Source organism: Mus caroli, chromosome 15, assembly GCF_900094665.2.
Source record: "Mus caroli chromosome 15, CAROLI_EIJ_v1.1, whole genome shotgun sequence".
Taxonomy (NCBI): domain Eukaryota; kingdom Metazoa; phylum Chordata; class Mammalia; order Rodentia; family Muridae; genus Mus; species Mus caroli.
The window spans coordinates 74,869,403-74,894,268 of record NC_034584.1 but is presented as its reverse complement, the minus strand read 5'-3'; the positions used below and the strand labels follow the sequence as shown (position 1 = coordinate 74,894,268).

The following is a 24,866-nucleotide window of genomic DNA, read 5'->3' as shown; positions in this document are numbered from 1 at the left end:
TGTCTACTTTTTAGAAAATTACACATTTAATCATTTAAAACTTAATCAGCTGTGGGGCCTGCCTACTGCTAACATTGAGTTACTTGGGAATAAACTTCTTCTGAGGCTTTCACTATCGGTGTGTAATTGTTTGCCAAACCATTATCTCCACCTTGGGTCTCTTTTATCCTTTCCCTTCCCCTCAAACTTGTTCCCCCAACCCTAAGCTCCATTATCTCATAGCACAATGAAGGCATCACTCAACTTGGTAGAGCTATTTAGGACGTCTGTGCTCACCCACACTCACACGATTCCCCAGGACCCCAGAGCTGAACTTCCCTCCCTCCTCTTTATCAGCAGTTCTATCCAGGCTGTCCACTCTCCTTCCCTCCCACATGAAAACTCTGTGCTCGCTTGTCTCCGTGCACGCTTTATGACAGCTCATACTCATTCATCTTACAGATACCAGCTTTCTCTACCGCCCTATTTATTTGTGTGTGTGTATATATTGATGTGAGAGAGATCATATTGGCATGTACATGCCACAAAACGTGTAGACGTCAGAGGACAACTTCTGAGTTTGTTTTCTCCTTCCATCATAAACCTAGGGATCAAACCCAGACCATCAAGTTTGAATGGCAAAGAACTTTTACTCACTGAGTCATCTCACTGGCCCTACTTCCATTTCCAACCAAATGTCCCCACCTATTAGAACATACAAACCCCTCTAGTGCAGGGGCCCTGCGGGTATGCTAAATTATCTGAGCCACTGTCATCCACTCACCTGTATGTTTCTTGGAATAAGCTCAGAAGCTAGTGTAGTAAAATGACTTAGAATCCCAGATATGCTGATGGGGAATGCTTTCCTTCCGATGTGAGCCAATGAAGTGTGGGGCAAGGCTATGATTTAATGCTTTGAACCAGAGTATCTGAAAACTGATCCACTGATCTGCAAGTTTTCCCACTTCTTTGACTCAGAGTTGGTATTTCTGGGGTCAAAGTAAGCTTCACTGAAAACAAAAACAAAGTGGGTATTTCCTGTGGACATGTTCAATTCTAGCTACCAGAGCCCCATCTGAGGATCCCCAGTTAGGAAGACATGAAAGCTACACAACCTATGTATTTAAACCTGTCTGAAATGATAAATTCCTTGGCTGACATGACCCAATCCCTGCATGGTCCCCTTCCATACTGATGTCTATTACAAACCTGCAATTCTCACCCTGGATACTTTCTAGCAGCTAAAGGTCACATTAGTATTTAGTCATTTCATTGCATACTGATAGCTTTCATTAAGCCAACCATTATCCTATAGCACTCGTCAACAAGGCTAAACTGCAATGGCCAAATTCTGCTATCATGTAGTTTGTGTAATTGGGGCTTTTTAACGTTAGCTTAACCCTCCCTGTTAAGTTTCACTTTAACCTGAGCTATTGCATGATTCTGGAAACCATTTTTGCTTCTGCCTACTATCCATAAAAGAGAATCTAAACTTTTGCCTAAGTCCCTATTCTTCCTTTTCACTGAGTAGTAGGCACCGCACATGCTCATAGAACTTCCAGTTGAAACCCCTACCCCCATCTCCATCCTACTTTCCTCTCTGGAATTCTGATCTGCACTGGCTGGTTTTTGTGACAACTTGACACAAGCTAGAGAGGATGGAACCTCAGTGAGGAAATGCCTCCATGAGATCCAGCTGTAAGGCATTTCCTCAATTAGTGATCAATGGGAGAGGGCCAAGCCTATTGTGGGTGGGGCCATCCCTGGGCTGATGTTCCTGGGTTCTATCAGGTAAGCTAAGCAAGCTATGAGAAGCAAGCCAGTAAGTAGCACCCCTTCATGGCCTCTACATCAGCTCTTGACTCTAGGTTCCTGCCCTGTGTGAGTGATGAATATGGAAGTGTAAGCTGAAAAAGGCCTTTCCTCCTCAACTTGCTTTTTGGTTATGGCGTTTTGTTACAGCGATAAAAATCCTAACTAAGATATCACCATACTGTTTGTAATGGTGGAAGATAAAGGAAGAACATATAACCAATCTACTGCTTTTCTGAAATACAGAAAAATCTTACTTCAGTCCTTGTACAACCCAAGACTTGGCACCAACACAGTCTTTTCTTTTTTCTCTGCTGGGGAAAGAGTAGATTCATAGTTAAGGGGAGCTCGCTTAAGGAAGATAACTATTGCTGGGGAGAGGACCATGAGCAGAAATGTCAGCTCAGGGAAAGGAATGAGGAGGAGAGTGCCCAACAGACAAAGATTTGACCAAGAAAAAAAACAAACCTCAAGGCTGGTGAGTCTGACACACCTCAAACTATAAATATGTATATGCTTTTTCTTCTTTTAAATTCCTGTCTTCTCCTTGGAGACCTGAGCTACATACACCCTCAGCTACTTTAGGATTATCTGACTTGATTTTCTGATTGGGGGAGTAGGAAGAATAAGGAGACAGGGAAGTGAATTTCATCTACAATAGGCATGAAAATGACCAAAGTAGAAAGGTAGAAAGCAGTGCACAGAAAGGAAAGCTTGATTTTTCTCTCTCTGTCTCTCTCTCTCTCTCTCTCTCTCTCTCTCTCTCTCTCTCTCTCTCTCTCTCAGACTTTGGCATAAGATAGACTAATTTGTTTGAGAACAGATGTGGTATTTATTTTATTTGAGAAAGAATGTGTAATGAACTTTGTTTTTTGATGGAAACACCACTGGTCATGGCTTAAGTAGCCAGGCTTAGGACCCCAAATTCTACCATGGTCTCCATGTTGTACCAACACAGAGCCTGGCTTGTCAAGGAAACACCAATTTCCCCACCCAAGAGTCCTTTAATAGGCCAGTAGCACATGCCCGTAACTCCAGTCCGCAGGCAGCAGAGACAGGATGATCACTGTAAGGTCAACACCAAGAGGTTCAGATTAGCTATAGCTAGACACTGAAATTTTGTTTGTCTCTATCTTCCTCTGGTATGTGTATGCATACATGTGTCCATGCGAGTATACACACAAACACACAAAATCCTGTAAATATTTAGTTCCAAGTCCATTTGCATAGTCTATTTCTAAATAGGCTTAGAAAAGAATGAATTTGTTGGGACTTTCCTAAAAGAAAGCGTACTTGTGGGTTGTGAACTGCTGAGCTGGACATGAGGAAGAATGCTCTCCTACAAAGCAATTAAGATAATTATAACAACAATTTCTCAGTTTAAAATCACTACAAAGTCCCGGGGCACAATCTTCTTTGAAATACCTCTGAGTAGAAGAAATACAATACACTAATGTGTAATCATCTAACAATGTATTTTCGTAATTCTATTTCCTAAGCAAGCTATCAGAGATGACACACCTATGAAGACTGCCAACCTTGACTGACCCTTCTGTCTATCACCGAATGACATGCTTCGGCCTGTTGGTCAAACTGACCAAACTAAAACCAAACTCATCATTAGAAGGACCTGAATCAAGTCCAAGTCTCTATTATTCTTATCTGTTTTTTTTTTTTTTTTTTTTCTTTTAAAATACAGGGCAAAGGTTTTCATGTCATGTGGCCTCTCGTCAAGGTCTGGCAGCAGCCTGGGCTTGTGCACTCTAACAACTCTGCATATTATTCTAATATATACCTAATTGAGAACCACAAATTAAGGTGCTCAAATATAAGTATTATCTAAAGGAATTCTATCTCTCGCTCTTAAGGCCTGTTAACTCAAAGTGACCATTATCAAATAAACTACATAACAGAAACAGGAAAGCAGAGAGAACCACAGAACAGACAGACTATTACACTGAGAGGCCTAAGGGTCACCCGCTTCTCTTTTCAAGCTGAGTTAACTTATTCAAAATCTGGCATCTTTTAAAAACGAACACTCCAGGCTGTAGTGCAGAAGAGTGTGAACATTCTACATGTGACATTCCATTTTCAGACAAAATGCATACTGTATCCCGTGGACCAAGACTGGGAAGTGCTCTTGTAATTTCCATCTGAAACTAGGAGTTGATAATTTGTTACTGTTCTACTAATCAAAATCATGATTCACACACTTTTAAAACAAAGTTATTTAATCTTTTGTTTCCTAAAAATGTAAGGCCAACTGGAAACACAGTTCCAAGTGCTTTTAGTCTGTCATTCCTGCTCTGCAGTGACTGCAGACAACCCACCGTGATTACTGCACACCCACTCTCCTGAGTGGACACAGGCTGAGTCAGCAGCACTGTGAAGTCTACACACAGAGAAGGGAAATCTTACCTTTGGTTTTTTGTTCCGTGACCTGCAAAAGAAATAACAGACATAAATAAATAAAATTTCTTTTTAGTTCAGTACTGTATTGTACAATCATTTTAATTTTACTAACTCAGGCAATCTAAGTTGTCAGTATACGCAGGCTTAGTTAAATCCCAAAACAGCTGGGACATCCTTCTTGAGCTGTTCAGCCATACTCACACACCTAGGATTTGGAGGAAATCTAAATTAAAACAACAACAGCCACCACACCATTCCACTCCCTAAATGACATAGACCCTGTATTGGAAATGTTAGCCATTTTGATTGCTCTAATTTTAGAAAGTCAAATAGATGTGGCCAGAAACTCAATTCACCATAAATACAAAAATCCTTCCCGAGTATGAACTCAAAGACTTCTGAGATCAAACCTAAAAAGCCTGAGGGACTCATCATGAATTTCAGTTGCAAAGAGAGATCTCAAACCAAGCCCATGTGACTCAGTTACTCACTTACTCGGTAGAGACAGTCATCTCTCCCAACAGGGTTTTGTTTGGTTAAGGGTAAAATCAGATAGCAATCCCAAAGTTCAACTGAAATCTGCTGCCATCATCAAAATGTATACCATAAAGCAAAGTGGTAAGACTGAACTGGGCAAAATTTGAACAAATTTTTATGAATGCTTTATTAAAGAAAGTATTTCTTTATGTCATAACTAAGCTTTTATGAAAACCTCTTAACATGATGGGTGGCTAAATATAATAATGAACTTGAGGGGGGGTGGTTGGAAATCTTTTGAAGCCAGATGGAAATTGCTTCTGATATTTCTATAGGGTGGGGGAGATACTCATCAAATACTCCTTATAATAAAAAGCCACAAAAGAAAAACATCCCGAAGCAGGTAAGCCAGAATCCTAGCTGTGGACGGTTACAGCATTAAGACTATGAGATTCTGACCCACTTTTCCAAGCTGTCAGCCTGCTAAAGCACATTTACACTGATTATCTAACTGTGTAGGAAGAGTTGTTAAAAATGAACTCCAAGCCCTCAATGCCCAGGGACCACAGAGAAAGAGGGACAGAAAGACCGTAACAGCTAGGAGTCATGAGGATCAAAACTGTTCTGAAACCGACAGAACCAATGCACTCACAATTTCACAGCAGCTAGAAAAGACCTGAACAAACTCAACCCAGTTAGCAATTGAGCATGAAGGACGGAGGCGCCTTGGGACCCCGCCCTGAGCCCAGGACTTAACAGCTCAGAGTTAGAGTGGCTTTCCTTAAGGGTGAGGCCATGGTAGGTCTTTAATCGATCGGCATAGTAGGAGATGGCCATCCACCCTGACAACATGAGCAGCACAAATTACAATCAGAGGCTATAAAAGAATGGGAAAGACAGGAGGCTGGGGCCGGGGCTGGGGCTGGGGCCGGGGTTGGGAGGAGCTGAGGGAGGAGCTGGAGGAGTGAATATAATCAAAGTACGTAGTGCATGTTTTGTATGGAATTCTCAAAAGCACTAAAAATAAATTCAACAAAAATATGGTGAGAGATAAACTCATAAAAGTAACTTTTTTTATTTGGCATATTTTATATACTTTCAATATATTATCCAAAATGTAATTAAATACATAGTTAAATAATTTAAAAATGAACGCCACAATCTTCTCTAAAAGACATATGTGGCTAGTAATCATTCGGGATTACTATTATCCATGAAAATGTGGTCATCTTTGGAGGGTATGCCCTGTAGCTGGCCAGTACTCAAAACAGATTTGAGCACACTTAGACTCCGAGTCTAACCTAAACCATCTATTCTTAGGATTCCCTAGTGTGTTTCTTACGTTTTTGCATTAAAGGACAGGCTAACCGTACTACACCGAAATCTGTGGAAGTGTCTTAAAATGAACCCGCTCCCCACTACTAATTGCTACAGAGCTCAATTCTAGTGAAACACCCTTGTGCATTTTTCTATAATCCCCAATTATCCAAGAATGAATGGGTTTGATCCACATAACAATTCCTGAAGGCAATTTAGGTTTTATTACATTGTAACTATTTCTTGAAATGCCACTTTGAAGATTAGTCAATGCTTTCCCCACTTGTAAGCAACAAATCTAAATCATGTTCAATATGTCTTATAATGTGGGTGCTGTTGCCACAGCCGATTCTCAGATGGTGAAAAGCTGGACAGCAAGAGCCTATGTCCTGCCAACACTGCACAATGCTCCTTTTGCAGTGTCAGCCTAATGAATGAATGGAGTCCTTCTTTACATCTCTCTGGTGAATGGGCATTTAACATGGTTTACTCAGGGATGGTTCTGGAAAGAGCAAACTGCCATGGAACACAGTGGAAAGGGGCTCATGTTTAATTTCTGTGGGGGAGAAATTTAATTTTAGCCCTAAATGAAAGTCAATGTTTTAATAAAATGACACTGGTATCATTCATGCTTGTTCTATATCCAGTGCTGAGGATGGAGCCCAGAACAGTCTTCTACCAAGTTACACACTCAGCCCACCACCACCATTCATGACCATTCACTTACTAAACAAGCATTCTGAGCAACTACTGGCTACCACACACAGACACAGGGATGCTGTTGACATAAATATAAATATGACGTCAAAAAATTTATATCCAGTTTAAGGAAGAAGACAGACACAAAGAGATGGTTGAAAAACAATGAGGAAAGCAAGCAAGCCATGAAAGCTGTATAATGGCCACAGAACACAACTTGTGGTACATTCTCTACAATCCTTTCCACTAGAGCACACTTTATGCCTTCTAGCTGTCTTTATAATAATACTGGGACCATGAAGTAAGCTTTGGGCTCTTTCCTTAAAATTGCTAAATTGAAATTTAATTCTAAAATTATACAGTGGCTTAGTACAACAAAGTGCTGTCAAAGACAAGTGCCAACCTGTGTGAGCCCAGACTCTGTTCGCTGATCCTTTCTCACTCTTCCTCTCTTTCAGCAGCCCCGGCTCACTTGGAACTTCCAATCTCCTTGCCAAGAATTGGGTTATAGGCAGGCATCATCCTGCCCAACCAAGATGTCTGAATTCTTATATTAGTCATAATTAATCCCTTGAAATTCTCAGGTTTGTCCTTTGTTATTACTTCTTACTCGGTCTTCAGTGCAGATGCACACACAGAGCACCCAGCTGTATAAACTACGTGCTCTATATAAATACTCCCAATTTACTCTCAGTGTAGCCACATTCTCCTTTATTTCCAATAAATTTCCTATTTGTAGAATTCATAATAAAAGTCCACAGTAAATCTGATTTATAAACACAAGACATTATATATGTCCTGGAACTCATTTTGAAGTCCTCAAACTCAGAGGGATTTGCCCATCTCTGCCTTCCCAGTGACATTAATATTTTTTTTTTATGGTTTTAGAGCTTTATTGTAGAAAGACAGGGGGAAAGAGAGAAGGTAGAAAGAGAGAGGCCGGCCATGGCCATGAGGAGAGAAGGGAGAAGGGAGAGAGAAGGAGGGCTAGAGAGTGAGAAAGGTGAGGGCTTAAAGAGAGCGACATTAATATTTTAACTTGTCTATGTTAAGAATCAAGACAGAATATATACTGACTAAAACAATCATTCTCTACTTGTCATCTAGTCAACAACCCCTGCTCCAGACTCTTCAGGTCCCTATTAGCTTCATTCCCACAGATGGTGAAGTTTGTGTACCAATTTAGTAGATGAAATGTGAGTGGCTGAAAGGAAAATATTCGAAGTTCATTTGAGACTTTTGGGGGTTGGGGGATCAGCAAGGCATGGGGCAGGAGCTCAAAGGTCACAGGGCAATAGGAGCAAGCCAACACTAGTGCACCTGTACTTCTCTTCAGTCTGACAGGGAAGATGGCTATGTATCCAAAGTGAAGGACTACAGGCCCACCCTTCATCTCCTGTGAGAAAAGTTTTATGTAGCCCACTTTGTATAGAACTCACTCATTATGTAGCTGAGGAACATCTGAACTTCAACCATTCTGCCTCTATACCAAATGGTGGGATTACAAGTACACATGACCACACCAGGCTCATCACCTGCTCTTTCTATTTACATTCTTTATTCTGGAATCATAGGCAGTTCTGATAGGCTAAGATCGGAAGCAAAAGCTCTGACAGCATGAAGATATGATAGAAGATTTACCACTATCAACATGATAGAAACACCATTAATACAGACAAAATTTTAAACCACATAGCAGTCTGACACAGCACTAAATAATTGTCTCTGTTCCTTTTAATTAAGTCACAAAGAATAAATTACATTCATACACTTAATATAGCAGGGCTATCTGCCGCCCAATTCTGAGAATATTTCCAAGAATTTTCAAATGCTGGTCTCCTCATAAACGATCTATTTATATATTACTTCAAATAATGAAATCACAGGGCATGCATATTCAGTGATTCTGGGAAAACCCTGCAGTGCATCCCTTCTGCTTCACTTTAGGTCTGACAGCCTTTACTATTCTATGTGAATGGTTCTCTCTGACCCTCCATAAACTTAAGCTTTGAAACCAGTGCTACAGCAGGGACCCTCTAAGCTGACTGACCTGCAATAAGGCCCTGCTTGCTGAATCTCCACATAACCACACTAGACCTTGCCAGCAAAGCTTGACACCAGAAAAAGATACACAGGGACCCTGCAGAGCCAGAGCAAGTTACATATTCCTAATGGAACAGGGGAGCAGGGAAAGCAAGCCTGGCCAAGTCAGGAGCCGGGCCTGCGTGCTGGGATAGGGGTGATGCAGAAGGCTGTGCTGTCTGCTTCCAACAGCTCCATCACACAAACATTTTGATCAGGACTTGACAGCTGTCAACTCTGCCTTTTCATTTAGTATCTCTTTTTCCCTCCAAGCACATTCCTCAAGCTATGTGATGCTCTAGCCCCCAAGGCACTATGCAAGATACCATTTGTTTCATCATTTTTGAGGCAGGGCCACACTATACAGCTCAAGCTGGTCTCGAACTAGCTATGTAACCCAGGATAACCTCAAACTGAGCATCTTCCTGCCTCCCTAGTGATGAGATTACAAACACAGGCCACCATGTCTCTGGCCTACTAGAACCTGTCTGAGGGCAGTTACTGATAGGATTATTAAAAAGCAAACTTTCCTAAACTATAGCACCATGGGTAGGCCAAAAAACCAATAGGGCATACTCAAGCAAGTTTTAAAAAGTTTGTTTATAAACCTGGAGAGAAGATGATACTAAATTATGGTTCAGATAGCAAAACGACATGAGTTGAGACTTTCTTCATACTTGTTTACTTATGTAATCATACAATAAGCTGCAACACTATTTATCATCCCTTGTATAGTAATATGTACAAATTTCAAACATTTTCTAATTTCAAATTTCAAATTTTTTAACTTTCAAATATACTAATGAGTGCCTCAGGTGTGTCTTCCTGTGTCAGATATTCAAGTAAGGCAGTCACTGATGGATGGCTGGCAAACAGAAAGATAAGCCCAATGCTCAACTCACCTTCTGGGTGGCTTCTTTTTTCTTTTTATCCTCTTTCTTCCTTTTCTTGTCTTCCATTAACTGTTCTTCCCTTTCTTGCTCCTTCTCTCTGTAAAAAGAAATGACATGCCAGAAAGGTTATACATGTATATTCACACCCCACTTCTGTAGCAAAAATCAAAGTATTAATACCTTATTTACACCAAAGCAAAACCCAGGACCCTTAGGTATCCCCCATCAGAGTTTGCCATCTCTTTCACAAACTATTCATCACATAGGCTTGGTTTCAAAGATGCCTAAAAGCATTTCTATAATATCTGTATACACACACTCACAGGATTAGTGCACTTTTGTTTAGTAATGGATGTTTTGACTATAGTATATAGCTGACTTCTAGTAACATTTAAAACAAATAATACAGATATGTTTTAATTCAGTTGTGGTATAGATAACCATGTGCTGCACATACTTCCTATGAGTGTGTGTGTACACATAAACCTTGGGTTTCTTCCTCCATCACTGTATCTTTTTCTTTTGTTAAATTTCACTTTATTTTAGTGGTTGGGTGTTTTGTTTGTATTCTATGTGTACCTGGTGCCTGAGCAGGCCAGAAGAAGGCACTGGATCTCTAGTACCGGAGTTGTAGGTGCCTGTGAGCCACTTTGTGAGTGCCAGGAATTGACCTGGGTCCTCTGAAAGAGCAACAAGTACTCGTAAGCCCCTCCACCTGATTGGTTGGTTGGTTTGTTTGTTTTGAAGCTGATCCTAGAGCTCTAGGTTTCTAGTAGACTGGGTGGCTGGCAAGCCCCAGGGATGTACTTGTCTCTCACCCCTAATCCCATGCCCTAGAGCTGGGATTACAGTTGGGGACCACTACCTGGACTTAACAACAACAATAATAACCACCGCCACTAAAAACCGCAGTGCTGGAATCTAGCTCAGGTCCTCATGCTTGCACAGCAAGTCCTTTACTTACACCCGGCCATCTCTCTAACCCCAATATCCATGTTTTTAAGAAAGGTACTAAGAGTCCTAGAAATCAAAGTGCTCTCTGGTGGGTGGGTTCACAATTGCATCTTTCTCCTACAAATACAAATTAGGTCAATTGATCTGCTCCACTCGTTAGCATGAAAACTATACACACTAATAATTGTACTAAATCTTAAGACATACAATTTATATTACAAATCCAAAGTTCAATCTATGTATCCACTGAGAAACAAGGCCAACTCACCAAGAGTATAACCTCAAATAGAGGGTTCGCACTAGTAACAAGCTCCAGATAGCTTATTGAACCTTAGTGGGGAGAGCAGTCAGAGACAACAGACACAGCCTATGGCAATTGGGATTTTAGGTAATAACACATCAAATCGTGACTTCACAGACATCATCTAAATGTGACCAAGATAAAAGAAACTAAAGAAACAATTAAGGAACTAACAGGTCTGCAAATGGCAAAACACAAAAATGATTATAGAGGGACTTAAGTGTGGGTAAGAAGGCAGGCCTAGTCAGATACAATCAGCCTACACAAAAGAAACAGGGGAAGAACTAAAGTGGGCACTCATGAATAGGTAATAAATGCTTTACCTACAAAACCAAGAATTTTCTATACCAGAAGTGGCAGTGGGCAATCCCAGCATGTGGGGATGCTTTGGGAAAGGGAGTGAGGAGAATTACTGAGCTATAAACCAGCACTGGCGAAAACAAACAAACAGACAACAACAACAACAACACCAAAAACACAATCAAGTCAAAACCAAGACAAACCAAAAAGACAAACAAACCCAACCCAAGCTGTAATATTTTTAAAAAAATTTATTTTCCTGTTAAGCTGTAACTGAATCCACAGATACAAACATCAGACTTTCTCCTCTACCCCTGGACATAAATATATAAAAGTTTTATGTGCAAAACAAGCTCCAATCCTAACTTCCATGTGAAAAATACAACCGAAGGCAAGTTTGTCTCCAACTCCTATAGGTCCAGCAATGCGTCCCTAACCAGCATAGTGTGCACTACTGATGTGAGTCTGTAGCAGTCCACTTTGGCCAGGGCTGGAGAGAGGGTTTGAGGATTAAGGACTTTCGGGATAGCATTTGAAATGTAAATGAAGAAATTACCTAATAAAAAATTGGAAAAATTGGGGGTGGGGGAAGAGTGCTAACTGCTTAGTGCAGAAGACCTGAGGTTCAATTCCTAGTGCTCACATGGGCAGCTCAAACAGTGTCCTTTTTTGGCCTTTGTGGGCACCAGGCACTCATACAATGCACAGACATATATGCAGACAAGACATCTATACATAAAAAATTATAATTTTTTTTTAAAAGAGAAAAAAGTGGGACAGGTTAAGTGCTGACAACCTAAAGAGCTGGCCACAGTCCCCATTTAGATGGCTTTGGGGCACTGTGCTTTCTCTCTCAAGCAAAAGCAGCCGAGGTTCCCTGTCATTACCACGAAGCTCCCACATTTTATAGTGAAACTGGTTACAGAAAAGGAGCAGCCAAAGTCTGGGCATCTCCTGCTTAAATATTCAGTGCTCTGATAAAACAGGTTGTTTTTTTTTTTTTTCCTAAGTCTAAAATTTCCTAAATTAAATTCATATTAAAAATGCCCCCACTTAAAAAAAGTTCATTAAAAAGACACATTCTCAAAAAAAAAAAAAAAACCTCATCTTTTTCAAATTCTTTTCCTATGAACAGCTAATTCAGGGAAAGAGAATGAAATTCATGCTTTCTAGAAGGACATTTATTTCCAAAGAAAATATTTTCAAAGCTTTCCAGGAGACAAGCTTTGATTTCTCCCTGATTTTTTCTTTCATTTCATTTTCAAACAGCGTCTTGGTACAAAGCCCTCTCTTATGTTCACTTCCTTAGGGAAGTTAATTTCCCTCGCCTGCCACTGACCTGCTTGAACCAACCAGTATGGCGCTCGCTCACTTGCCTCTTAATTCAGGTATTTCCCTAGCTAGGCTGTACAGAAATATCATTGGGGAGCTCTGAGACATCCCTGTGCTGACTCAGAACCCAAGCAGGGTGAGGAGGACTCACACTGTAGTGGTAAAGGGAAAGCACCAGTCAGTCAGGGGGGAGGAAGACAGCGGCGGCCAGGTTTCTCAAGCCTCAAAAAAAGTTACAAAAATGCAAAGGGAAAACAGACAGACAAACAAACAAACAAACACGGGGAGTTGGATGTAAATTGGTTATCAGCAAGTACTCATTGATTTTAATAAATACAAACACATATACAAACTGTTTGCTGATCTAGCTACCTATTCCTACCCACCCCATGTCTGTAACCATGAGGCTACAAAACAAGGAATACTCAAACAGTAATGAGCCAAAGATTTGCAGCTTTTAAACACCATTCTTTAGTAAAAAGAACCAGTTATCTGACAGTGGGGAACCAAAATGCTAATTCAGGGGCTAGGGCCAGGAAAGTCTAATAAGAAAACAGACTGCTTGCATAAAGCAGGAAGTCCTTAAAAAGGACTGAAGGGATCCAACTATCTGGGACAACATAAGATCACTGTAAATAATGCTAGTAGAGGGTATAAACCATTCTATAAATTAGTAAAACACAAAGGACAAAGGATTTCCTAAGAAATGAATAAATTATGAGAGAGGGGAATGGAACATTCAAAGAGTTTAAAAACACCTACGCACAAAATACTTTTCAATTTTAAAAGGGAAAAGAGTAATAGGAGACTAGATATACAACCGCGATCAAGGATTCTATAGCCTGTTTAACATATGGGATTGGTTGGGGCTCTATCAGACAACTGCACCTTGAGAGCTAAGAGGCAAACTACAGAATAAATGGCTTAAAAGCTTCCCAGGTTTCAAGGCATCAAAGTCAAGGCAGATTTGAAAACCTACTGTGAATAGAGGGGAACTAAGGAGACAGGGCCAGAGGCATCAGGCAGTCTCCTTCTACCACCAAGGCTCCAATACTGACTCTGCATTTTGTTTTGGTTTATTTTGAGGCAGTGTCTCACTAAAGCACCTAAGGCTGTTCTGAGGCACTATATAGACTGGCCTCAAATTCCAGGCAATTCTCCTGCCTCAGCCTCCAGATAATGGCAATTACAGGTATGAGTCATGGTGCAGGGCTAGATCTTTGCTTCTTTCTAGTGGTTATACTGCAGGAGTATAGAATGTTCTGTTTGCCAGAAGCACTACAGCATTGGCAAAAGAGTTGCATGTGTATGCCTGGGCACCAGGTCACTGGCTTATTCTCTAACAACTCGGAAAACCATACAGATTTGACTTCTAAATTCGAGACTGTTTCCCCAAACAACAAACACAAAGCTATCATATCACCCAGGCAGCGAGCGTTCCAGTTCAGTGAGACCGCAATCACTAGGGACTGTTTACCCCCTGCCTCCCCCATTCCCAAGGATTTTAACATGTAGCTATGCTTGAAAACTGCCCATACAAATGCATTCCTTAAAATTCACACTTTTGGCTGGAGAGGTAGCTCAGTGGTTAAGAGCACAGACTGCTCTTTCAAAGTACCTGAGTTCAAATCCCAGCAACCACATGGTGGCTCACAACCATCCTTAACAAAATCTGGCTCCCTCTTCTGGAGTGTCTGAAGACAGCTACAGTGTACTTACATATAATAAGTAAATAAATCTTAAAAAACAAAAACAAAAAACCCTTTACCAAATGATGGAGTTGGAGAGATGGCTCAGCAGTTCAGCAGTTAAGAGCATTGTATGCTCTTCCAGAAGAACAGGGTTCAATTTCTAGCACCCACATGGTAGCTCACAACAGTCTATAACTCTAACTCCAAGGGATCTGACACTCACACAGACATTCATGCAAGTCAAACACCAATGTACACACACACACTCAAACCAACCCAACACAACACAACACAAATGTAAATGCCAGGTGAGAGGTGAGTCCCACGTAACCACTGAGTTTCTACATATGAAGAGCAGGTGGATCTGTCTTCTTGCACCTCCCTTTCCCCTCCAAGCTTCAGCTCAGTAAGATACAGTAAGAGTTCCTACTGTTTGCCAGGTAATATCTCCAGGTTTGTTTCCAAATACGTATGGAATCATGGGCCCCTCAAGTCCTTCACAGACCCTAGGGACTCCTGGCTAAAACTGGGGCTGCCACCCCAGTGCACCTCATCTATTTACTCTAATGTTCTGCGCCCACATCTCTTTCACGTGGGATTGGACAGGGAAGGTGAAGGGGCATTGTCTAGGAGCTGGGTGTACAACCAGGTCCCAGCACTTGCCTCTGTAGGTGGCAAATTTTTGTCATTTGTCATTCCTTTGTTAGTACTAGAAGAACTGAAGTATATGTCTTCCCAAGCATATATATAAGTAAACAAAAGATACAACAGGGATATTACAATCTAGAATAAATCTAGAATGGTAAAAAGTCAAATTATACTCCCACTGGCCCTTGTCACGATGATGGACTCCAAGGCCAACTGAATGCTAAGCACAGGCTCCTGCTACTCCAGCCCCAAACTAGAAAAGCTTCTAAAAAGGTAACCCAGAATTCCTTCCTGTAGAAATCTCTTACTGTCAGGAAGCTTCACCTGTCAAATAAAGTCGACTGACCTGTAGCTGAGGCAGGAAATAGAAGGTGGGAGTTCTGGTAGGAAGCAAGAATTCACTGGGAACATGGAAAAATGCAGAAGCATAAGTAGACACATGGAAGAATTTAAGATTAGAATAAATGGGATATTAGGTAATGATATTGGGGAACAGGCAAAGCTATGGCCTAGGTATCTGTAAATATATTTGAGTTTCAGAGTCATTATCCTGGGAGCCTAGGGTTGGGAGGAAAATCTTGGCTTTTACAGTTATGAGTTGAAACTTTATTTTTTTATTTTTAATTTTTTTAAAGATTTATTTATTTATTATATGTAAGTACACTGTAGCTGTCCTCAGACACTCCAGAAGAGGGCGCCAGATCTCATTATGGATGGTTGGGAGCCACCATGTGGTTGCTGGGATTTGAACTCAGGACCTCAGAAGAGCAGTCAGTGCTCTTAATCGCTGAGTCATTTCTCCAGCCCCAAGTTGAACTTTTAAGAAAGGCAGTTAGGGGCTGGTGAGATGGCTCAGTGGGTAAGAGCACCCGACTGCTCTTCCGAAGGTCCAGAGTTCAAATCCCAGCCACCACATGGTGGCTCACAACCACCCACAACGAGATCTGACGCCCTCTTCTGGAGAGTCTGAAGACAGCTACAGTGTACTTACATATAATAAATAAATAAATCTTTAAAAAAAAAAAAAAAAAAAAAGGCAGTTAGTTGTAAGATGTCTCAGTAAGTAAAAGGCACACAACTGCCAAATGTGACCAGCTGAGCTTGCCCCCTGGGTGCCTGTGGTGAAAGAACAGGCCCCACTCTAGCAAACTGTCCTCTAGCCTCCACACTTGCACACACAAACACACAAAATAAAATGTATTGTTTATTTAAAAAACACAAACACAAACAAGGCTGGGCAGTGGTGGCTCACACCTTGAATCCCGGCACTTGACACCCCCCTCCCCCAATACAGGGTTTCTCTGTATAGCTCTGGCTGTCCTGGAACTCACTCTGAATTCCAGTGCTTGAGAGGCAGAAACAGGCAGATCTTGTGAGTGCTAGGCCATCCTTGTGTACAGATCAAGTTCTAGGACAGCCAGGACTACAGAGTGAGTGCCAGGACAGCCAGGGCTACAGAGAAACCCTGTCTTGAAAAGACAAACAGACCAAAGGACATGAAGTTTGATTGACTTATCTATGTAAAGAACCCTAACTTTTTAAATCACAGCAGAGGATGACCAAACCATGGCTAGCATAGCAGACAAAGATATTTATGAATATTAGCAAATTCCTTATAAATGTTAGTAGACCTGCTACAGGGGACTGTAGTGGTGGTACACCTTCATGAGCCGTTACAATTTATTTATCCATTTAGTTATTTAGTTGACTTTTTTTTGTTTGTTTAGTTGGTTTTTTTTGTTTGTTTGTTTGTTTTTCGAGACAAGGTTTCTCTGTATAGCTCTGGCTGTCCTGGAACTCACTCTGAATTCCAGTGCTTGAGAGGCAGAGACAGGCAGATCTTGTGAGCGCTAGGCCATCTTGTGTATAGATCAAGTTCTAAGACAGCCAGGACTACAGAGAGACCCTGTCTCAAAAAACAAAGAATAAGTAAAACCAAGACAAACACAAAGGCAGTGCTTGATGGCTGGGGTAGCTGAGTCATCAGAGTGCCTGCTGTACAAGCTTGAGGACCTGCGTGTGCTGACTCACATTAGAACTCACAGCTGTGCTCCTGGGCTGGTGAGGTAGCCTAGCCTAATGGGCAAGCTCAAGGTTTCAACAGGAGTCCATTCCAAAACCAAGTTGGATGGCTCTTAAAGAATGATTCTTGAGGCTCACCTCTGGCTTCTAGATAGACACACACTAGCATACTCATGTAAAGCTGCATATGCAACACACACACACACACAGACACACACCCTCAACAGGCAGTACTTGAATAAAAAGGAAAACATATGATGATAGTGCCTGAGCTGTGGCCCAGCAAGAATTCTGCTCTGCATACAAGTTCACAGCACTGAAGAGCAATGGAGCCGGCATTCTTGACATTAAGCAGAGAAAAGCTAAGAACAGCTGATCTGGACTACAACTCTCCAGTGCTGGCACTAAGTGTGCAAATTCAACCTCTACTTCCAACTCATCCATTCTGCAAACCTACTACCACCAACAAAAAAATCCACCAAATTCAAGCCCTCGTGCCTATTTGCTTCAATGAAATCTTCCTTACCAACTCAAAATCCAAAGAAATTTGCACTTTTCTGTACACAACACTACCATTGCCCTGCCTCTTGTGTGGCTCTACAGGCATTATGGCAGACATCATGCCACCACCATCATTAGCCTCAGAGACCATAAGATGGCCTCATGTAGCATTTCTGGTCATGACATCTCTGCATTTTTACACAACCCTCCCTTCCTACCCAGAGGCCTAGAAACAGATCTTGCTCTTTAACAAATACTAGGTGTCTAACATGAGCCAGGCACTTTTCCAAGCATGGGAAAAGGAAGAAACAAAGCCAAGCTTCAGCCTGCAGAAGGCATAGGGAATAAGCAGGGCACACAACAACATACGTGCCTAAGATACATGCTTCGGGTGGCAGCAGGGCAAGCTGAACTGATGGAGACCAGAAGAAGAGGGTACTGCCTTATCTGGCATGGTTGGGAAAGGCCTCTGATACGGTAGCCTAGGAACAGAGGTCATTGAGGCAAGGCACTCATCTGTCCGGGAATAGCAAGTATTAAGGAGCAAGATAAGAGGAATGAATGCTCAGAATAAAGGCATTTTCAAATTAGACAGCAGACATCTTCCTACACAGGACACAGCATCAGATTCACAATACCCTGTAGTATCCTTACGTCCAACCAAAAGGCTCCCTCTCCCGTTAGATATCAATACTGAGACCTCCTATAGCAGGGCTTATCTACAGCACACTGCACTGCACAACACAGCAATGGGTATGGAGGTGGCATCAGCCTGGCTCTTCTTGTCACTTGCTTCATACAGGTACTGAGAACACCAGAGGGGCTCCATGTAAATACGTGTTGTTGAAAGAATAAAACGAGAGAGAGAGAGAGAGAGCGCTGAAAAAAACACCAAAGAGTAAACAATGCTTCCTATCCTTCAGATGGGAGATTCATTTAAAGAAAAGCCTCAAGCATAATGGAGAAAATCTAATAAGCACACTCTGTAACTGTGACGCACCAGTTACTGACCCGTAACAGTAAGCAAGAGAGCCTTCTGAGTGCTGACACCCTAGACAAAGAGACAGAAGAAACACAATGCCAGGAAATCATGAGAAATACCGTGAATAAAGCTGGGTGGAGGGACAGGGAACAGGAGACATTTGCTGCTGCTGTTGAGGTAGTAGCATCTGAACAGAGATGTAAATGCAAAGAATCCCATGTGAGAGCACAGGGGTGTGCTAGCAGTGTAGCCACTCGGGGTGGGAACACATTGGAGTCTGAGGAGAGCCTGGCCATCACTGTGAGTGTCAGAGGGAGGAGGAAAAGGAGTGGGGAGAAGAGGTGACAAGTGTAAGACACAGTGGAGTGTCTGCTGTTTGTTTAGGGGCTTATTTTGTTGAGAGGCAGAGAGCCACAACCAGTCTCCTACGGACATTCTCTCATGTCAGTTTCTTGAGCTTACTATGGGACACCCCAAAAGTCCCAGGCCACCATTAAAACAAACAAACAAACAAACCAAAACCCCCCAAACCCCTTCTCCTTTGCCTCATTCGTTTATTTCTGTGGTACTCACTTGATGCTGAGGACTATGCAGAGGCCAAGAGTTGCGCAGCAAAGAGAGCTAGTGCTTTTGGCCTTGCTGGAGCTCTCAACCAGACTTGTGAACCTGTTGTGGCTTGCCTTGCCAGAGAGGCGCACAGGGTAGGAGCCTATGTCTTTTATGTTCACATCTCATCTCCTAACGCGCTATGGAGTACTCTGATGAGAGCTTGAAGTGCCTTTGGTGAAGCATGAGAAGAAAGAAAGTACACCAAGCCACCTAGATACACTGCCAGGGAGGACGAAGCCAATACTATGTGCTGACACACATGCAGCCACACTGTATGAATCCACCCATGAAGGAGAGAAAAGGAGAGACTATCAGTGTCTTGGCTGTGGTAGCTAGAGTAAAATGATGAACAGCTCAGTTTAGACTAATGAGCAAGGTTCCATTAGACAGGAAACTGCTGCATATATTCGGGAGAATCATCTTCTTGAAGGTCTGAGTAACTGGCCATCAGTAGCCTCCAAGACAACTCAGACACCTGAGCTAAGTGGCAGTTCTTCTAGTCACAGAGTTTGCAAACAACACCATAGACTAGTGGACAGATCTGAACAGATACAGTCTCAAGTATTATCTCATGGCTTCTATGTAACATCTCTGAAAGACCAAGTGGTTGGCGGCCATAGGCTGCAGGTGAGGGTGAGGCAGATGACATTAAAGAGATGCTCTGTCTCAATAATGATGGAGATGTGACAGAACTGTGTAGAACTACATATGTGCACATGTACACAAATATAAATAAAATGAGAACCTTGATAAGATTCTTGGGTTGTATCAGTGTCATAATCTTGGCTGTGATGTTGTACTATAGTTTTACACACAGTTACCACTGGTTGAAACTGGGCTACAGAGCATATGGAATTCTTTTGTATTGTTTCTTATACTGCACACGAATCTACAATTATCTCAACAAAAAAATCAATTAAGAAAAAGAACTTCAAACACAGACTTATCTTTTAGTCTAATTAACACATTTCCAAGAACCTATACTTAGAAAAAGAAAAAGAAAAGATTTACTCTGTTTCATGTATGGTTTGCAAGTATGTATAGATATATATGTACTATGGGCATGCTTGGTGTTCACAGAGATCCAAAGAGGGCACTGACCTCAAAGAATTGGAGTTACAGATGGTTGTGGGCCATTATGTGGGTGCTGGGAATTGAACCCTGGTCCTCCGCATGAATCACAAGTGCTCTTAACTACTGAGCTATCTCTCTAACCTCAGGACCCAAACTTTAAACCAGCGCTTCTCAACCTTCCTAATGCTTCGACCCTTTGATACAGTTCCTCATGGTGTGGTGACCCCAACCATAACATTATTTTTGTCATTATTTTATAGCTGTTATTTTACTACTATTATGAACTTAATATAGATATCTAATATTTAGGACTTCTGATCTGTTTTCCCCCACAAGAGGTCTCAGCCCACAGGTTGAGAACCACTACTTTAAACCATTTTGGAAATAGCTATTTATAAAAGTTGTATCTGAGAACTTTAGAAAAATTTTAGTCAATAGTCCTAGATACTCACTTCTAAAAATATTCTAGAGCCGGGCGTGGTGGCGCACGCCTTTAATCCCAGCACTCGGGAGGCAGAGGCAGGCAGATTTCTGAGTTCAGGGCCAGCCCGGTCTACAAAGTGAGTTCCAGGACGGCCAGGGCTATACAGAGAAACCCTGTCTCGAAAAACCAAAATAAATAAATAAATAAATAAATAAAATTCTAGAATCTACATTTCATCCTATCATGTTCCAAACATTTTTACATTAACCAAGTGCTTCCTGTCTTAAGCATTTCAGATGCCCTAAGGACATTTAGAACACTTCTCTACCACACTGTCCACAGTAACTTCCAGTTGCTACCACTTTGTGCTGGTATGTACCTCAGCTCTGTTGACACCAACATCAATTCCAAGTCCCTTTTTGGCTTTATTTCCTAGACTTTCTTATGACCAAAGACAGTCATTTAATGTTGCCATAAAGAGCATGGATGTACAACTTCAATGGGGAACATACAGGTTCATATCCTGTCAGAGAGCAGGCCAGAAATAATGTGGTCCTGATGAGGTTTACAAATGTCACTGCAGTCTCCTTACTGTGCATGAGGAGGAAGGTGCTCCCCTGGAGCCTGTCTTACAGCTCCTGGAGGACCCAGGAGATGACATCACCATTTAATTATCTCTGCTCATCAAGGGAGTGCATGCCACTCACCGTCTGCCCACCGAGAACTCTACAACACAGATTTAAACACAATTTTCAAAACACATCTAATACCTGTGATTTGTCAAGTATGTACTTCCTTAAAAGACAAAAGGTAATCCTTGCAATTTATAAAACACAAAGAAAATAACTAGGCACAAACCATTTCCAATCAAATCCAATTAAGGATTAATGATACCACATGAATACTTGGGAAGAGAAAAAGTAACAAAAGAAGTGCAGTGAAAAGAGTTAAATGGTGCTCCAAGTACTCACTGAAAGTGTTTTTCATTTCAAATGCATAAGAAAGAGCCTGCTGGAATACATCCATTTAGGCAGAGGAAATTATATAGTAGGGTACTCCAAATATCTGTGTTGGATTTGTTCTTAACATTTTTTTCATTTGTTGGATCTGACTGAGGGAATTTAATGGGATGCTAATGTAATTTGTACATGATATTAAATTAGAAGACAAGGCCAGACACTGCTAGGAGATAGAAATAATTTTGAGACTAAGTGATTCACAGGAAGAAATTATAACATTGTAGCCACAAAACTTTAGTAGTCCATTTCTCTTTAATCCAGCCAGGTACAAACATTTCTCCTGCCTTCAGCTGTGTCTTGTGACATGACAGGCAATATGTCAGTAACATGCAACATTTAGCTTTTTTTGGAAACTGTGTAAAATAATAATAATAAACAACAATATTTTATGTGTCAAAGCATCACACAGCAGCTCTCCACTAGTACGATATTCTGATCATACTTGGTTAAGCACTAGCAACTGGACTGTCTCACGGTGGGGCTATGCAATGGTACGATCACTCTGCAAAGCAGTCTGGCAAGCTCTGAAAGAGTGCATTGGCTTATGGGCAGCCATTGCACTCCCAGAGAAACGTGCACCAGGGAAAAGACTTTCAAATAAACATTCATGACAGCTTTCTCTGTAATTACTGAAAACTAGAGCTGTCCAAATATACTTCAAGAAGTGAATGGATAAATTATGATACAGAATACAACAGACTACTCAGCAATAACAGGAATGACGTACTGATTATACAACACAAATAAACTTCAAAATGATGACAAGTATGAGTCCACTTGCCTAAAAATATCAGGAAATGCAAATTGATCTATAGTAATAGAAGGTAGGCACATACAGGGGTAACAGATTTGGGCAAAGGCAGGGAAATAAATGGGCAAAAGAAGACTTTAGTGGTAAAGAATGTATTCACTGTCTTTTGTATAAACATCAAGATGTATCAACTTGTACTGCTTAAATACAAAGGGTTTATTATATGTCAATTTTATCTTATATACAAGAAAAATAAAAGAGGTCTTTTTAAAAAGAAATTCCTAAATGGCTTCTTTCATGACAGAGCAATAACTCCTCTAGTCCTATGAACAAGGTCTCATCTCATCAAGTGAGAGCCTGCCTTCAGTGTGCACACTATTTGCCAAGATCACAAACCTCTAACATAGACTTTGTGCACTAGCAGCATCATCAGAGGTGATGGGGATAATAAATTCCCATCTTTTAATGGAATGACCTCTCCTCTCTCCATCTTTACCTTCCTATGTCACTGTTTTAACCCCTCTGGATTTTTAGCTTGCATTCAATCAGCAATGTCTACATGAAGTATATCAAAGCTGTTTATTTTTCATTCTTGTGGATTTGATTGTCTTAAAATACTAAGGTTCTTTAAATTCAAAAGACCCCCTATGACAGGTATGGTGGAGAGAGGCAGACAGATCTCTAGGAGTTCAAGGCCAGCCAGTAACATATCAAGATCTGGGCTAGCCAGAGAAAAGGAGTTGTGAGGGAGAGAGGGAAACAGACATACACACAGATGGAGGACCTAACCTCAGGTTTTAAGGTAAAATCTGGTGAATGAAACTCTGCTAATATTACCTCCCATTTCACTCCCCAAGCTCTTTCCCATACATGATGATTATGGCAGGCTCCTTAGGTCAGCCCAATAACAGCAGTTTTACTGATATCCAAGCAGGCTAAGGAATAGGACTGTGATAAAGGCCATATACTCTAATATTTATAATTAAATATTATAATTTAATATTAAGACCTGTTTAGACCTCAGGGACCAGAAAACCCCACAAACACAAAACCCCACAATTCAGAGAAACCCTCTCCCTTCTACATTTGACAGCAAGAAACTGAAAAGAAAGCTCTGGGAAGAACTACTCACTACAAGAATAATTATAGTCCTAGCCAGGCAAGAAGCTGAACTCATCTCTTCAAACCAACAGCACCAAGCACACATACCTAGAAGACCGAGGAACACATTAACATTAGATGGGATGCAGGCACACATACTCAAGTGTGGTCATTTCTGTGCTGTTATCTGTTGCGTCTGGGAATGACCAAATGTATTTATTATTTTATATTAAAAGAATATATTGGGCTGGTGAGGTGACTTAGCAATTAAATGAACCAACATTAAGGTGAGAGGAAAGGAAAGCTCCCAAAAGTTGTCTTCTGACTTTCACACCCTTTCTGTGGCACATATATGCCCACAAACACAAGAATAATAAACTAATTAGTTTACAAAAGATTAAATAGCTGAGTGTGGTGACTTATGCTTGTAATCTCAGCATTTGGGAAGCTAACAAAGGAAGATGGCCACAGTTCGAAGCCAGTCTGAGCCACAGAGTAAGATCTTGCCTCAAATAACAGCAACAGTAATAACTTGCTTTTGAAATACGTTAAGACTGTTAGCAATTTCATACCAAAATTAAATTAAGTTGAAACTCCACTCTGTGGTTATTGCAAAGCAATTCAAGCATGGAGTCTGACTAACTTTATGGTATCCAAACGCATCAGTGGCCAAGATCTGAAAAAACAGAAGTGCTTTACCAAGGCCACACACACAAAGGTCTCTTCTCTTCAGATGCTGACTGGAAGCTAGGAGCTGAGCATGCCCAAGGGAGAAAGAGGTCTATGGTCCTAGGGAACCTCTTGCCAACAGAGGAAGGAGCCTTGGCCCTCCTCTACCACTAAGCCACTCCCTCTCCCAAGGGCTACACTTGCACACAGAAGAAATGAGGGCTTAATAATATTGTAAGAGACTTTTAAAGCAACATTACAATTTATGGAATCCATGTGAAGAAAATTTAAACAGTATGCTGCACTCGTGTCATAAAGTGCACCACTATATGTCCTCCATATAGCCCTGACAGGTACCATATAACAGTCACAGAGATGATCAGAAGAGTCCAATTATGTATGGCCTATAAAGTAATTTACATAGTCCTGTAGGTTTATGCCTTTAGGAAAAATCAACAAACAAACATACATACATATATGTATAATATATATATATATATATATATGTATATATATATATATATATACACACACACACACACACACATACATGTGGTTTTTATGCCAGAAAATGAAGAGAAGAGAAAGCAAAGTGTCTTGTGAACGATCTCCTTACCCCTTTAACTTTCCAAAGACAAACTCAGTCACAGCTCGTTCCTATCAGTACTGCACCATTCCCATTTAGTTTGTGTCTGTTATTCTAATTCTGGAAATGCTACGAGAAAGGGTGCTATTTGTGACACTTATCTTGGTATTAAAAAAAAAATGAGCACGGAAGAAAGCAACTCTGAATTCAAAACTGCACAGGTGACAGTGT

At 41.1% G+C, this 24,866-nt stretch overlaps 1 protein-coding gene across 6 annotated transcripts in view; it reads right to left on the bottom strand.

Annotated features, from left to right (window-relative positions):
- Tnrc6b (trinucleotide repeat containing adaptor 6B) overlaps positions 1 to 24,866 on the bottom strand; it is a 218,455-nt gene that overhangs the window by 59,818 nt on the left and 133,771 nt on the right. For all 6 annotated transcript variants that reach the window (XM_029469458.1, XM_021182978.2, XM_029469460.1 and 3 more), the window contains 2 exons: positions 9,681 to 9,768; positions 4,210 to 4,231 (listed from right to left, as the gene is read on the bottom strand). In XM_029469458.1, coding sequence (XP_029325318.1) covers positions 4,210 to 4,231; positions 9,681 to 9,768 — 110 coding nt within the window. The remainder of the gene's footprint in view (positions 1 to 4,209; positions 4,232 to 9,680; positions 9,769 to 24,866) is intronic.